At 36.0% G+C, this 17599-nt stretch overlaps 2 protein-coding genes across 7 annotated transcripts in view; one reads left to right on the top strand and one right to left on the bottom strand.

Annotated features, from left to right (window-relative positions):
• Positions 1 to 17599, top strand: part of LOC121739930 (sodium bicarbonate cotransporter 3) — a 44762-nt gene that overhangs the window by 21356 nt on the left and 5807 nt on the right. The window lies entirely within an intron of this gene.
• Positions 11485 to 17591, bottom strand: LOC121739952 (antichymotrypsin-2-like). 3 transcript variants are annotated; one of them, XM_042132602.1, is made up of 9 exons: positions 17434 to 17591; positions 16717 to 16859; positions 15946 to 16086; positions 15254 to 15454; positions 13843 to 13941; positions 13389 to 13517; positions 12871 to 13080; positions 12049 to 12205; positions 11485 to 11652 (listed from the first exon to the last, which is right to left on the bottom strand). In XM_042132602.1, the coding sequence occupies exons 1-9, from the start codon at positions 17456 to 17458 to the stop codon at positions 11522 to 11524; spliced, it is 1236 nt and encodes a 411-aa protein (XP_041988536.1). In that variant the 5' UTR covers positions 17459 to 17591; the 3' UTR covers positions 11485 to 11521. The 3 variants fall into 3 exon arrangements, with proteins under 3 accessions (XP_041988536.1, XP_041988545.1, XP_041988527.1); XM_042132611.1 differs by having other exon boundaries at positions 11485 to 11633; positions 17434 to 17582; XM_042132593.1 differs by having other exon boundaries at positions 11485 to 11657; positions 12054 to 12205; positions 17434 to 17580.

Genomic DNA, 17599 nt, shown 5'->3' with positions numbered 1-17599 from the left:
TGCTCAGAGACCATAGGACCTACAAAGCTGTAATTCGGCATGAATGCACATATTAATGATGCCGACAAAATGGTACTTATGTAAGATCTTTAATTTTTTTAAGATGACGCCGCGTTAAAGTAAAAAAACCGTGTTGGATATGTTTAAGATTGCTTGTTTTCTGGCCTCTCATAGAAAACAAGAGATGGAACAGCAAAAAATGGAAAGGGCGTAAGCGACAAAATGGTTTTTGTCGCGTAATTTAAAAACCATAAATACATTTCATATAAGCTATGGGCAAATTAAAGTGTATGCTTGAACCAATCTATGTACAAATTTTGGAAGCTTAAATCACTCTCCTCTGTTGGCAAAATAGGAATCCCTTTTTTACAAAGGTATTTTTGATTGACTATTCTGTGTTATAAAAGTTGACCACTCGTGTTATGCTATGGGTAATTCAAAGACAAAGACATGATGAATACTGACAATGAACTTTAATTTCTTAGCTTTAGTCATTGCTGAGAAAAATCGATATCGCTACAGCCAAATTATACAAGGCGTCGCCTTAAGGTCAAGCGCCCTACGCATCAAGCGGGGATGATTTTTTTTCGCGTACATCCCACCGTGTGTGATGTCGTTTTTTAAAAATATTAGATATGAGTGTTCAACGATCATTTTCCGATTTAGGGATCCATTTGTGAAATATGAAGTTTTAAAGTGGAAAAAAATCGTTAAGAGTCCAGTGTCGCCCCCTTCTACCAGCTAAGCGGTTGCTTCTGTAAATATCAAAAAAATCACGGGAGTAGGAAATATGCTGATTTTAAAAGGAAAACTAACACGGCTAAGAAGACTTCATAAGTTATTTAGTAATAGTCGATCCACTAAAAAATGTAGCCCGTCACAGACTTAGCTATAATATAATATATTAATATACCGTACTATAATATATATTATAGTAGCTAACCAGAAATATATAATAAATTATAGCTGAGTATGCGGTCACGCGAAAATTAGTATAGAAAATATACAGAGTGTAACAAAAATAAGTGATAATACTTTAGGGTGTGTACGTGTTCCTCGCAGAGAGTTCACTGTGAAAGTAGCAGCGCTGATAGACGATTTTTTTTTTCACTTTTGTATGGGCAAGGGCCCGAGCGTCACGAGTTTCCCCATACAAAAGTGAAAAAAATTTTGGTCTTTCAGCGCTGCTACTTTCACAGTGAATTCTCTACAAGGAACACGTACACACCCTAAAGTATTATCACTTATTTTTGTTACACCCTGTATAGTAATATGCCTAGCTATAAAAATATTAATATATATTATAGCTAAGTCTGTGACGGGCTTTAAGGAACTTTTCGTTAACGTAACTGATATAATGTTGTTAGTAGTGTAAAACACGTTACAAATGTACATTCATTGGTTGCGCGTGGCCCGACACGCACTTGGCCGGTTCTAAATGAAAACATTTTGATGTGCCATTTCTTTATCGCGCGATCAGCGATGAGAATGTACGTCAATATTATTTTTAACCAAAAATTGAAACCGACTTCCAAATAGTTGAGATTTAGACGAATTCAGAAAAAGGCACTATTATAGAGTAAGAGTTATTTAACACTTTTAAGTTCATATTATTATTGTTTTTACCTTGGAAGTCGGTTTCAATTTTTGGTTATTACCTGGTGCGAAATCTTACTTTTTGGTAGCATTTACCTCGAATGCTTCAGAAAAAATTAAAATCACTATATGTTTCCATACAAATTTCAAGGAGTCCCCTCGATTCCTCCAGGATCCCATCATCAGATCACCACTTTTGTGAACATGGTACCAAATTCGAGTTAAACCCTATACAATACAAAAAGAATTTTGAAAATCGAATCACAAATGGCTGAGTTATCGTTGAACATACAAAAAAAAAAAGATACATACAGCCGAACGTATAACCTCCTCCTTTTTGGAAGTCGGTAAAAATTAGTATACGCTTTCAGCTGTACATTAAATTAAATAACGCAGTGTATGTACGTGAATCAGAATTAAATGAGCCGTGGTAAATTATTTAACCTATGTCAAATATTATGTAACATTTATTCATGCGATATCGATATAATATGTCGATATGTTAGCTGCGAGCGACAAAATTTAATTTAAAATTTAAATCACATTTAAATACAGGATTGCAGTTTAGAAGTCGAAATATTCAAATATTTTCATGATCCGCCGAAAAAATATTTTCGTTGCGTTCGTCATCATCATTCTGATTTACTAAAAGGAAAAGAAGATAAGCAATTAATACAACGCTCACGAAAATAAAGTAAATCAATCGACAGCTGTAAAAACAATCAATAGTATAATAATCGATGACTAAAACGGAATAATATCTCCCGAGATCTAATTCAATAATAAGCCGTTTGGGCTCTAAAAGTTGCAAAATAAAAAAGATCGGCCAAGTGCGAGTCGGACTCGCGCACGAATGGTCCCGTACCGTTGTAGAGCAAAAATAGGCCAAAAATTGTGGTTTTTGTATGGGAGCCCCCCTTAAATATTTATATTATTTTAATTTTATTATTAACTAGCTGTTGCCCGCGACTTCGTCCGCGTGGACTTCAGTTTATAGTACTTTATAGCGCGCGATGTCAACAAAATTGGTGTCAAAAGCTTTTATAAAAAAACCCTGGTACCCCTTAAATCAATACAGCTGTGCAGTGTGCACACAATAAGTATTTCATTTTTTTATATTAAACTTTATATTTTATGCCAAATTTTAAAGCTTATTTAGCCCTCCGATTACACAACTTTACCCATAAACTATTTATCATTGATAGATTTAAGGTTACGTCACTGCACAGATAAAGTACTGAGTTATTTAATACCGTAGAATAGATATAACAATCGAAAAAAATCGAAACTTAAATGTAAGATGATACCACGTCTTATAGGAAGACTTTTGAGCAAGCGTCAGCGCGATGTAGAAGACGCACGGCGCCATCTATTATGAATTGTTGGAACTAACTTAATTTGAACAAATTTACGCATTTTCACCCCCTTACAACCCTTTTTTCCAGTAAAAAAGTAGCCTATGTCCTTTCTCAGGCTTTAGACTATCTGTATACAAAATTTCATTACCATCGGTTCGGTAGTTTTGGCGTTTAGCGTGAAAGCGAGACTGACAGACAGACAGACAGACAGAGATACTTTTGGCGTTTGGCGTGAAAGCGAGACTGACAGACAGACAGACAGACAAAGATACTTTCGCATTTATAATATTAGTATAGATTATGTGCACACTGCACAGCTGTTTTTGGGTATTTTGATTAATTAAGGGCCGCGCTACACCGGAATGGCAGTGCTGAAAGTGTTCGCCTCGCCGCTTTTTTGGGTATTTTGATTAATTAAGGGCCGCGCTACACCGGAATGGCAGCGGCGAGGCGAGCACTTTCAGCGCTGCCATTCCGGTGTAACGCGGCCCTAAGAGGGGTACCACTTACCAGGGTTTTAAAAAGTTTTTAAATTTGACACAAATTTTGTTGACACCGCGCGCTATAAACTAAAGACCACGCGGACGAAGTCGCGGGCAACAGCTAGTTAGTTAATATTAACGTGTATAACAATCGAAAGAATCGTGAAACCTACCTCAACATGGTACCACGTCTTATAGAAATACGCATGAGCAAGCAATAGCGCGATCTAGGGGACTCTTGGCGCCATCTGTTTTGAGTTTTTTGGAACTAAGTTAATTTAACCAAATTTACGCATTTTCACCCCCTTACAACCCCTTTTTCCAGTTAAAAAGTAGCCTATGTCCTTTCTCAAGCTTTAAACTATCTGTGTACAAAATTTCATTACAATCGGTTCAGTAGTTTTGGCGCTGTTGTTTTTGAATTTGATGTCTAAGTTGGTAGGTGAGTTATTAGTTAATAACGTGTATAACAATCGAAAGAATCGAAAAATCTAGCTCAATATGGTACCACCTCTTATAGAAATACGGATGAGCAAGCAATAGCGCGATCTAGGGGACTCTTGGCGCCATCTGTTTTAAGTTTTTGGAACTAAGTTAATTTGACCAAATTTACGCATTTTCACCCCCTTACAACCCCTTTTTCCAGTTAAAAAGTAGCCTATGTCCTTTATCAGGCTTTAGACTATCTGTGTACAAAATTTCATTACTATCGGTTCAGTAGTTTTGGCGTGAAAGCGAGACAGACAGACAGACAGACAGAGATACTTTCGCATTTATAATATTAGTATAGATAATATTCTAACGTATTAAAAACTATAAACAAAAACATACTAACTAATAAGTATGATTAGTTCTATGTTACAATAAAGTAAAAAATAAAACGCCATCTGTTGAATCGTATTAGAACTAAAATGTTCATTCCATCGATATATTTCTGGATTTTTTATAATATTATACATAAAATATGTTTAAGATTTTTGAAATTTTATTTTAATACACATCCAAGACCCAGGAAAATTGAAAACTTTTTGTTCCGCCTGCGGGACTCGAACCCAGGACCCCCGGGATGAGCGCTGGCCACGCGCAATGCGAATTCATTTTCATCGAAAATTTCATGGAAATAAGATATTTTCCCACATCAAAATGTAGCCTATGTCCTTTCTCAGACTCTAGAATAACTGTATACAAAATTTCATTGCAATCGGTTCAGTAGTTTTGGCGTGAAAGCAAGACAGACAGACAGACAGAAGACAGACAGACAGAGATACTTTCGCATTTATAATATTAGTATGGATTAAACATAATATTCTAACGTATTAAAAACTATAAACAAAAACATACTAACTAATAAGTATGATTAGTTTTATGTTACAATAAAGTAAAAAATAAAACGCCATCTGTTGAATCGTATTAGAACTAAAATGTTCATTCCATCGATATATTTCTGGATTTTTTATAATATTATACATAAAATATGTTTAAGATTTTTGAAATTTTATTTTAATACACATCCAAGACCCAGGAAAATTGAAAACTTTTTGTTCCGCCTGCGGGACTCGAACCCAGGACCCCCGGGATGAGCGCTGGCCACGCGCAATGCGAATTCATTTTCATCGAAATTTTCATGGAAATAAGATATTTTCCCACATCAAAATGTAGCCTATGTCCTTTCTCAGACTCTAGAATAACTGTATACAAAATTTCATTGCAATCGGTTCAGTAGTTTTGGCGTGAAAGCAAGACAGACAGACAGACAGACAGACAGACAGACAGACAGACAGAGATACTTTCGCATTTATAATATTAGTATGGATTATTAAAGAACACATATAATAAAGGATTGTGTGAAAATTTCAAGTACCTACTTGTTGCCATTATTGATGGCAACACTGCCATCAACAACACTGAGACAGACAGACGGACAGACAGACGGAGAGACAGACGGATAGACAACGAAGTCTTAGTAACAGGGTCCCGTTTTTACCCTTTGTGTACGGAACCCTATAAATATAAAGGGTTACTTTTGCGAGGGTTGCAAAATATAACCCTTCTTCTCGCAGTCGGGTTAAAACCTCAGTTTCTGTTATTCAAAGTAAAACTGAATGGTCGAGGTAATATTGATCGTGTTTACTGAATGTTATCTTATTCGATCTGACGTTTTCGCTTGTTTTATTCAATCTATTCATGTAGTTTCATTCCCAAGATAAAATCTTAGATCTCGAAAATAAAGGATAGTAGAGTTGTAGAGTTGATATTAGAGAAATATAAAAATATTACAGAAAAAATACTCGGTTTTGTTCATTTTGATTTAAATGTAAGCTTATAATATGCTAGTAAAACTCTAACAAATTAACTAGTAAGCCTTTATTTCTCATAATAATTAAGCTAACGCCTTCAAATGATTCGATGCAAATAAGTATTGAAACTGAAACAATATGATGAAAATATTATGTCCAAACGGTATTTTTTAACTTTCCCAAATAAAGATTTTACATTTATTTTTGATTTTAGGAAATCAAAATTCCAGTAGCAATATTTTAAATGATAAAGTAGCTAATAAGAAAAACTACGACTTATATTAGGTAATCACTTATTCACATTTTTTTCATTAACATTTAACGCTCAAAAATATGTATAAGAAAAATGTTTTTCTACTATTTTATGTGCTACTTAATACTTACCCTAATGCCCTATTAAAAAGTTTTCCAGAGAGGTTTTCGATTCGTAGCGGCGAATGGCGATGCATTTTAAAATGGATTTCCGGCAAAGCTTAAGTGCTTTCCTTCTTATTTAAATTTACTAAACTATTTTCGTATTCAGTCCGAGTGGATTGTATATTTAAAAATAATAACCTGCCTACTTGATACTTCAAGTACCTACACCTACTGGCCACAAAATATGTAAGTTTATAATATTATATGGTTACAAATAACAATGTTGACTATGTACTAATTAACATTGCCCTAAAATCAAATCGTAATAAAAATATCGATAGCTATAATATATTTTATTATCATTGAGAAAGTTATAAGTAGTAAGGATCAATCTATGTTTATTGCGTACTAGCTATAATCTAACTTAGGTATTTTATTTTTTGTGCGCCATTTTTTTCCGCTATGGATATAGGCGACTTTTAATTCTGAAAAAAAAAACATAATAAGTAAGAATCGCACCTGCATATCTGAGATGCGAGCGGAGCGACAGTGGAAAGTATATAGATATATAGATATTAGGTATGTTTAAAGACTCCACAATATTATTCTAACTTCGGTGTTTTAGAGTAATTTCTAAGTAAGAGAGTAGACTACCTCCCACGCATGTCTTGTTAGTTGTTTACACGTGTCTATGACACGTGTGCACAAGCCGTTCAAAACTATTTTGCCGACGGAGCCTCGCCCTTCCCAAGAATTCACATATTGCAGCGTTAGGAAGGACACGGTCCTCGCGATTCCACTGGCTGGCATCTGGTAGATTCGACACAGAACGATATCTCTTTACACCCTAGAAACTCCACCCAGCTTGAGTGGCCCCTCTCCACCAAGCCAACGTCACAACATCTAAAGGCAAAGGGTGGAGCAGCATAAAATCTAAGGAAATCGAAAAATGTCGGATCTACTGGCCGCCACACTGGGACCACCCCGTTCAAAACATTAATATTAACTATTATTATGTAATTTATAAAACAATAAATATATATTTATTTATTATATGTACATATTATAATATATTCTATTTCGCTCAATGAGCGAAAAAATGGCTCACAACGCGTTGTGGTCACAGTGAAACAGCCACGACGCGTTCTGGCAATCACAAAAAGACCATAACGCGAAGTTCGTGTCGTGGCTGATATGCTATTCGTTTTTCTTGATTTGTTCTTGATTGATTAATCATCCATAGGTATGGAAGATTATATTTGAATTACCACGCGTACTAAAAAATATTTTTTCTTTTACTAAATCACTGCATAACGTGTTTTTCATTATTATTTGAAAATATCCATAGTTCCATAATATCCGTGCTAATATTATTACTGTCTGTCGCAACATGTTATTGTTTGTTGTTGTTGTTTTTTTTTTTAATATAAGGTAATCTGATCTTAATAAATTATAAAAATTTAGTTTTATTTTTATTTAAATATAATACTACTAGTTGATGCCCGCAACTACGTTGCGCCAGACGTACAATAATAATATTAGCACGGATAGTATGGAACTATGGATATTTTATAAATAATAATGATAAACACGTTATGCAGTGATTTAGTAAAAGAAAAAATATTTTGTAGTACGCGTGGTAATTCAAATATAATCTTCCATACCTATGGACGATTAATCAATCAAGAACAAATCAAGAAAAACGAATAGCATATCTGCCACGACACGAACTTCGCGTTATGGTCTTCTTGTGATTGCCAGAACGCGTCGTGGCTGTTTCACTGTGACCACAACGCGTTGTGAGCCATTTTTTCGCTCATTGAGCGATTTCGGTCTTTGAGCGTAACATATATATAAAAAAATAATTAAAAAAAGTCCATGGCGTGATGGACTACAATTAATTAAAATTTATAATATTATAATATCCTAAGATCCGACCGTAAAATTCTGCATGAATCGTTTTTTCATTTTTTTCGATCAAATATATTTTAAAATAATCTTTAGAACGTATAGAATGGATTAATGTTGGGTTGCCTTGTTAAAAGTAGCCGCAAGTACCTCTAATTGAGCAAAATGAAAGCCCGTAGTACAAACTTGCGTGTATTCAATAGAAAAGTAAGAGAATTAAGAAGGAATGACATTGAGGAATGACAGGACAATACACATAAAAATAAAAACGCTTGTTAAATAAAAACAGCAATCTTGCGAGTTCTCGACGTCCTCAAATAATGCCAGGCATAATAATTGTAGGCCTAAAGTCTGAACATTTGTCATGTACAAAAGTGATGGCAACCCCAGTTTACGGCTATCGTGCAACTGGCAACCATGGACATTCATGTACAAAATGCATAAAACTTTAATTTGGTATCAAAATTATTAAAAAAATAGATGCTTCAATTTTGATGAAAAACTATGTCTGTTTACGGGCTGGCAACCCTAGGTTGCGGCCGACTTAGAGCTGGCAACCATTTATATCTTATTTTCTCACGTCATTTTCTTTCAAACGATGTAAATTTTACTGAAAAAAAATATACATGCAAATTATGCATTTATCTCATGAACATTCAACTTAATTAGAGGTACTTGCGGCTATTTTTGACAAGGCAACCCAACATTAATCCATTCTATACGTTCTAAACATTATTTTAAAATATATTTAATCGAAAAAAAAACGATTCCTGCAAAATTTTACGGTCGGATCCAATACTATAAATATTATAATTCAATTATCCTTGGTGCGAAAAATCTAAATAATAAAATAACAAAAAAAGGATATGGGCGAACAGTCTATAGACGGCCCCAATTTTATAATAAAAAAATATATATTTTGCCTCTGACGCCTAACGGCTCATACTCCTCCAAGCCCCAAGGTAAGATAACTATGAACAGATTATTAAAAGCAAGGCACGCATCCTAATCCTTTGAGAGTATGTCCTATGTAGCTAGTAATGAACAGCAAACAGCTCAGATATTAGCACGTACACCAGCTATACTCAACCTGCGGCCCGCCGAGACTTTATCAGTGGCCCGCATGAAGTTAAACCATTTTGAAATTCACGCCCACCGGCAAAGTAGAGCAAAGTCGTCTTGAGAGCCGTGAAAAATATTCCACTTCTAAATAGCAAATGAAGAACGTTATTTTTTAACGTTGAAAGATTTTGGTTGCGGCCCCCGACTCCAAGAGCAAAACGTGTTTGTGGTATAAAAAAAGGTTGAGTACCACTGACATAGACCCTCGCTCAACTATTCAGTTTAATACTACGTGGTTGGGAGTTGGGACTCTTGATAATGTTTGCACGTAGCTGCTAGTAAACGCCGGTTAGATACTAGTATAGATTTTTTAATTAAGTTGGTAAGACTAAAAATTTTACACATTTTACAGATTTGGATTATCGTGTAGAAACTGTACATTTGATAGCATAATAGGCCTCCTTATCGCCCAGTCGGCTACGAACTATCATGTATGTCCTTTCTCGGAACCCAAAATAACCCCATGCCAAATGTCATGCTCATCCATGTAAAAGTTTGTGCGGACAAATTGTTAGATTGATAAATGTTGGTGAGCTGTGACATTGTGACATTTTAATGCTAAAGTACTGAAACTATTCGATGAGCATACAGTATAAGATGCTAATAACCTCTGATTTAACACAATATCCTGAAAAACCTAAGTTACCTAATAAGAATAGTAGAATACACTAGACGCCGCCCGCAACTCCGTTGCGCCAAAACTCGTTTATTGCGCGAGAACCCTACATTTTCCGGGATAAAAAGTAGCCTATGTCCTTTCCCGGGTCCCGGGGAGAGAGAGTTCCCGGGGTCTCAAAGGTACACCAAATTTCAGTAAAATCGGGTCAGCGGTTTGGGCGTGAAGAGGTAACAAACAGACAGACGGACAAACAGACACACTTTCGCATTTATAATATTACTAGATGTCCCGCGCGGCTTCGCCCGCGTAAATTAGGAATTTTACAGAAACCGTACATTTTCCCATAAAAATAGCTATAAGTTCTCCTTTCACGTGGTTTACTCTATATCTGTGCCAAATATTGCCATAAAAATTGCTCCAGTAGTTCGTGAGATAAACCCTTTCTAATATTTTCCCCGTTTTTCCCACATTTTTCTGAGTTTCTTCGGTCGTATTAGTCTTAGCGTGATAATATTATATAGCCTATAGCCTTACTCGATAAATGAGCTATCTAACACTGACATAAGTTTTTAAATCGGACCTGTAGTTCCTGAGATTAGCGCATTCAAGCAAACATACTCTTCAGGTTTATAATATTAAGTATAGATTTTTTTTAATAATCGCTTGTCAAACTCGAGTCTCGATCTAAAAGAATATGAAAAGGATCATAATCATGGGACGATGCATAATATTATTATGGTAGTGATGATGATGATGATGATGAATGTAATTTGCATAGTAGCATATGCTTTTCGTTCTTAAAACAACGCCGAAACTCCCAAACTTGTATCTATAAAGAATCAGGAGTTCTCTCAGCACTTCCACTTCTTCCGAACCACGGTATACCAGGTATACCTCGGTGCAAAATCTTACTTGTTGGTAGCATATGCTTAGAATACTTCTAACGAAACCGAAGTCACCACATGTTTCCCCATAAATTTTGAGGAGTTCCCTCGATTACTTATGGATCCTTCATCAGATCACCACTTTTGTGAATATAATACCAAATTGGGGTGATACCCTACATACCAAAAGAAAAATTTTGAAAATTGGTTAACAAACGGCGGAGTAATCGTTGAACATAAGAAAACGAACATAACACCACCCCCATTTTGAAAGTCGGTTAAAATTGTAACCTATGTGTTATTCTGATGTATAACCTATATTATTGTTAAGTTTCATTAAAATCCGTTCAGTAGTTTTTGCGTGAAAGAGTAACAAACATCCATACATCCAAACAAACTTTCGCCTTTATAATATTAGTAGGAAGTAGGAAGTATGGATTTTTACAATACTTAATTGTTCGGATGAACACTGTGTATTTATTGTTTTATTAGATCAATGTGAACGAAATGGGGCATAAAAACGGGTGAAATCGTTCAGGAAAAGATGGCACAGTCGCTTAAGGACGGGGGCGTGAGTATGTCCCCAAATGACGGTCATACACACAGAACAATAAAAACTTTATTGTTCTGTGACCAAACAGTTCATAAAATTAGTGATTTTCAACGTATTTATAAAAGCAAACGATCTAAGGCCGAAATTTGGAAGAAGTCACAATTTTGGGGGGTAAATAACAGGCAATATCTTAGATTTCGAAATAAAAGATGCATTGTAATTGGAAGGGAACCTACATTTAGAACCTACATTTGGAAGGGTCATGTCCCCTGCGAGTTGTGTCCTTCCGAAGACATAAACAAAATCTATTTTGTATATTTTTATTAAAATGGCTTGTTACTTCTATTATTTTCTTGTGGGATCAACGACGATACCAGAAAACAACTGCTGCTTCGCCGCCACTATAAAATACAGGAACGGTCGGTCTACCTTGACTGTCATTGGCGGTGTATCTCTGCTATAGAAAAAGTGCGAAGCTGAAAGTATTATCGACGTGTCACTTTAGTTTATTCAACTAAACTTTGTTCTGCGTTTTGAAATCCGCTTTGTGTCAGGCCAGGTCAGGGTCAGCTTTAGCTTCTTAGGGGTTTGGATTCTTTTTGTGGAATTTAAATTATTTTTGTTTACACATACTCGCAGTATGTGCCTTAGCTAGAATAGATTTCTGGCTAAGGCACATACAGATCGTAAGTCTTTACTGATGGTTTCTAGAACTTTGCAAAGCGAGTATGCTGACTACCATTTTCTGCAACTGCATCTAATAGAGACAGCAAAGCCTGATTTTGAAGACTCAAAGACTATAAGAATGGCAGGGTCATATCATGCGACAGCAACAATGCAACAAGCGATTGGCGGCAGATACTTTTACTTACCAGATGCAGCTCCTGCTACAGTCCCTTTTGCCGTCACGTTAATATACGCCTTCTGTATGGCCCCGGTCACACGAAGATCAGTCGGCTGATACCTGCTCGATGTCACCATCTCGCTCAGACCGACTGTTCGCTCGCTGAATATTTGTTGAATGCCCAGCTGAAATTTACAAGATGTTGTTATATACAACAAACATTTTAAAAACTTTTCTATTAGACCGAGACCTTGAAAACTCTCTTGGTTTTTCACTTTTCAGCAATGTCAAAATCCTCGTAACTTGAACATAGCATTACATAACCTATTACCTCACATGTTCGAAAGCAACCACGCTGGAGGTTGGAAAAGAAGGAGATAACAAATTGAAGAATTCCTTTCTCTGCATAAAAATGCAGGCTTATAATGACACCGTCTATAATGTAATCCAAAGTATTTGCGATAAATGCGAAAGTGTCTTCTATCTACTTTAGTTATCTCTCGCGAAAAATCTGCAGCTGATCCGCAATAGCCAATAAATAACAATCTAGTAAATTATAAAAGTTGAAAGGTGCAAAGTCGAAGTGAGACTGGGCGGGTCATACCAGCCGCATGCACCCTGACCGTTGGGCAAAGGTCACCGCAAAGTGGGTACCAGAAGACGGAAGATGCGGCCGTGGACGGCCTCGAAAAGGATGCCGAGGCGATGAACTGGATGCCTACAAGTCAGGCTGGCAGGCGTTAGAGCGAGACAAATGGAAGACCTTGGGAAGCCTTCGCAAAGCAGTGAGATAGTATAGGCTCTTAAAAATATATTTAAAATGAATCTTCCCGATGTTGTTAACAATTACCTCCTCAAATAACTGTACCAAGTCGAACTTCGCTACAACCTCAAACATCGGCATGATCAGAGTCATAGCTGTCGGCCGAGTCTTCTTCAGGTCGTCCAACACTTCAGGATCAGCCTTCACCAGCTCCAACAGCTGGGAGATACTGTTGCGTTCTCGAGGCAGCACTATGTAGAAGTGTACTTCGCCACCCACGTATGGTATTCTAATGATCTGAGGAAAGGATCGTAGAAAACTACGAGGTGCCAATTTTTTTATAAATCATTTCCAATCGGGCAACAGTTAATTCGTAACTTTAACGAACCTTTTAGCCTTTTCTTAGGTATCATTTTTTCTAAGATAAAATGACCTCACTTTTAAAAGTTTACAAGTTTACACGCGGCGACGCATATACACCACGAGAAAGTAACCAATGTTGCAAATACTTTTACCTAATTCCGCCATTCCAGATTTCGTAGAAAGCCAAATTCATTTACAAACTTAACCTGTAAGTTCATCTATAAGTGATAAGGATAACCTACTTCGGCATCTAAATTTGAGCTTTGAGCATACATGTATACACCCTTCCTTTTCATCATTGCGACAGATTTTACCCCATGAGGCGTATTGAACCTGTCCACTGTCTCCTCGAATGGATATTGCCAATGGCCCTGGAAATATAAACGACATGATTATGTTACAAACCCGACGAAGCTTCAATACGTTTGTGTATTGAAAATGAGCGTGAAATAACTATAATAGGTATATGTATAATGATGTTTATAATGATGTTTAGACGGTAAAAAGGTTTGATTAATAATATTCGTTCTGTACTGTAGGTATCTGGACCATAAAGATTTTTAGTTTCTCCGACGTAGCTGATCATATTTTTGTTTTTGCTTTGCTTAAGTATGGCAAAAAGTATGGAAAATTGTAAGTTCCACTTTAATAAAGTTTTTGGCGAAGCTTTAGTTGAAAACTAAAACAAGTACTTACTACAAAATTTAATGTACTGATTAAAAAAATTACATCCGATGGTCCCACATCGTATTCAGATAACATGCTGGGTATCTTCCCGTTCGTATTTTCGGCGACCTTAAAAATGTTAACTTTTTTGTGAATTATGCGAAATAATGTACTTATGAATGTAATGTTGTATGTGAAACTTGTAATAAAAATTTCACAGATACGCGATAACATTTTTTACTCTTCTTTTTTTAGGGTTCCGTACCCAAAGGGTAAAAACCGGACGGGACGGTACTGAGACTTCGATGTCTGTCCGTCTGTTTGTCCGTCTGCATATTCTGTCCCTCTGTCTGTCTCCAGGTCCAGGCTGTATCTCAAGAACCGCTATAGCTAAACTTCTGAAATTTTCACAGATTGTGTAAATCTGTTGCCGCTATAACAACAAATACTAAAAACAAAATAAAATTAATATTTAAGGGAAGCTCTCATACAACAAACGCGATTTTTTCGGCCTTTTTCGCTCTATATCAATAATGGCAAGAGGGAGGCACTTGAATTTTTCACACATTCTTTTGTTATATGTGTACTTTCATATTAAATAATAATTAGACATCGGATTATATGCATCTGTATACTTGCATATGCAAATGCATATAATGGCACTTTTTAGGCGATAGTGCATATTTTGGCATTTTTAGTTGATAGTGCATATTTCGGTAGTATCGTACTCGTAGTCTCCAAACTAGCTATCATCATGACACACACTGAGGCCACAAAACAGAGGTACGATCATGGTACGATAGATCATAGAAACAAAATTTTTCTTTGTAGTTGGCAACATTAGTAAATAAATTTGAATAAAGTAGTTACCGATTTATTAAACTTCCATGGGCATTAAGATTGCAATCGGAAAATGTTGGTAGAAAATTATTATTGGTGCTGTATAAAAAATGAAAAATCCTGGATTTGATGAAATTATAAAAATTGAAGCTTTTTTTAACGGCACCACCGGAAAACTCTTCAAAAAAATAATAAATTTTAATAATAAGTGACTTTTGATTGTGCATATTTTGTGCATATTTCGGCCATTTATCGTGCATACTTGCATGCATATTTCGGCACTTTGATCGTGCATAAAATCCGATGTCTAATTAAAATAAAAATTTTAATAATAAAAAATGTAATACAAAAAACACAATTTTTAGCCTATTTTTGCTCTGTATCGGTACGGATTAACCCTTCGTGCGTGAGTCCGACTCGCACTTGGCCGATTTTTTATGGTAGCGTGACGAGAGGCAAACACATATGAGTATTCAGCCTGAAGTTCTGAACACCTATATTTATAATTTACAAGAACTGAATATTTAAACAACAGTATTTGTATTTATAGGTAAGTACTAAGTTGTATTTGCTCTAAGATAATGTAAAGAACAAGACGTACCCATCGATTAATCAAATTGGCTGTTTCTTTGTTCCTATTAAAATCAACTTGCTGGGGTATCGTTAGGGACAGCCTCTGCATTCGCTGTCTGTATATCTTTAGCAACTGCACTCCTTTCTGTAGGTACATCTTGTTCATTATACACAAACTGGCGTTTTTCATCTTCATATCGCGAAATACTTGTTTCAAATGTACGTCTATCTAAAAATATTTAAAAAGCAACATAATGTAGTTCATCGGGAAAAATAAAGCGATTTTGTCAATGCTTCTATTAAAATTTGCTACTTAGGTATATTGCTGTTACTATAATTACCAAGCAGTTGTTAGTGAGATCTGAGGATAAGACCAAACAGATCGTAGTAACCACAAAATCAACTTTAAGCAGTAACATGAAATTTTTGTAAGTGTGTTTATAAACGTTTTTAATAAGTCGAACGCTTTACTCGTTTGCTTAGGGTGAAGCCAAACGAGCGTAATTTTGTGAGTCGTGAGTCGCAGAAATTCTGTGAGTCATGATTTGTATGAAAATGTCTTTTCATACAAATCATGACTCACAAAATTATGCTCGTGTAAATCAAACAGGACTTTTGTATGAAACTTATGCAGCAGAATTTCTGCCAGCTGAAATTCTACGACTCACAACTCACAAATTACGCTCGTTTGGCTTCACCCTTAAATGTTATACAAATTACCTCTTTCTTTTTAAAACCAATGGCGGCTTCTAATTCTTGTAAGCTGCCTCCTGTTGCTCCCTTAGCTAGTGCTACCAGTAGCAATAAAGCCGAAAAGGGGGAGGCTACAGCATTCTTCCTTATGTCTGCTAAGGCAGTGTCCTGCGACAATATAATCAGGATGTTGTACGCTCAGAACTAGCTTAGTTTGCCCTACATTAGTAGAACCGAGGCCAAGCATCGCCATTCGTGCTTAAATATTACCAGGTTTCTAAAGAGGCTATATATGTAGTTAAGAGGAGTTCACACCGCCCTTTTTTCCATACAAACGCTGTCCCCTGTTTCCTCCCTGGATAATGCTAGTAGAGTTATATTTTTTTTCCTGAATATCTATGGCCACTAATACAATGTCCGTATGTTTTCTTTTTTTTCATAATTTAATTATTAAATAAGATATGAACGTTCAAAAACCCCTAAAAAATGGCCAGATGTTCCGCTGTGTTTAAACGTCCAGAAAACAGATTTGGCTAGATTATACAAAAAAAGCAAAACATAGGAACACAGCTCAAGCCTTTCTTTAATCTTTAGTGAAAAAAGTTCTTAAATCGGTTAAGTTTTGGAGAAGGAATCAGGGGACAACGAATCGTTGATTTTCTGCAGTTGTCTCTATCGTTTTCTGCGGTATAGGCTTGAGGTAAGGGAGACAGCTATAGATATTACACGTACTTTTTTTTCATTTCTCTAGCCCCTGGTGTATCCTCTTAAATACGCCAAAAGAAATTGAAACGTTACCGCAAAGAACTGCCGCTGTAGGTGACCCTGTAAATCCAAACCCTTATTGAGTTCATCTTCATGACGCAGCACCTTCCGTGCTTTATGACGATTTGGTCTTATCGCAACTATCAGGTTTTCTATGCAAATTACAGCAAGAACATCTGTGCCAAATGAAAATTATATTTAAGATCACTTGCACTTTGTGTTAAGGGTGAGAGGAGCAATATAATTAGGGCCCGTTAACTTCCTGATAAAGTGCCGAATAGGCTATTCAGTTTTTTTTACAGATTCTCCATACTTTACCTGTCAAGTTAAATGATGGATAGCCTATTTGGCACTTATCAGGAAGTGGTGAAACAGGCCCTTAATCTTGAATGTACCATCGAGGAAGTTGATTCCTATGCAATTGACAGACCAACGTTATTTGGCCGAATATGTCAATTGAATGTTAATTGTGATCTGTCAGCTGGGTTTGACGTAACGCAACCAAACTACTTAGGTCCCTGATTTGCATAGGAATCAACTTCTCTGATAGTACTAGCTTGACTGAAGACATGCCACGACGCCCAGAAAATCAACGTGACTCATCTAACGTTGAGGGATTATCTAGGGGAGGAACATAATACTATTTACTTTATCGCTTGCCATCGGACGTCCTGCCTGCTCTTGCTTCTTCTACCACATAAAAAGAACAAGCCCTCATCAATACAAAAATACCAGATTAAAAATACATACACTTCCATACTGAACCAATTTCCATTTGATTTCTATGAAAAATATTTTCGCGAGTAAACCAATAAACCTAGAATTGTAAATTCAAGCTCTTTATATTATTACCCGCAGTGAATTTTCAATTGAATTTTATAGCTTCTATATGATTGCTTGATATAACCCGATAGGA

Source organism: Aricia agestis, chromosome 1 (genome assembly GCF_905147365.1).
Source record: "Aricia agestis chromosome 1, ilAriAges1.1, whole genome shotgun sequence".
In the NCBI taxonomy this organism is placed as follows: Eukaryota; Metazoa; Arthropoda; class Insecta; order Lepidoptera; family Lycaenidae; genus Aricia; species Aricia agestis.
This window is presented reverse-complemented; position numbering and strand designations above follow the sequence as displayed.

Coding starts and splice junctions, on each gene's coding strand:
- LOC121739952 (XM_042132602.1), bottom strand. CDS start 17,458: ATGGAAATTGGTTCAGTATGGAAGT. Junction 15,455..15,945: donor TTGGTTTTAAAAAGAAAGAG/GTAATTTGTATA, acceptor AAATATTTTTAG/ATAGACGTACATTTGAAACA. Junction 12,206..12,870: donor TGGTACAGTTATTTGAGGAG/GTAATTGTTAAC, acceptor TGTAAATTTCAG/CTGGGCATTCAACAAATATT.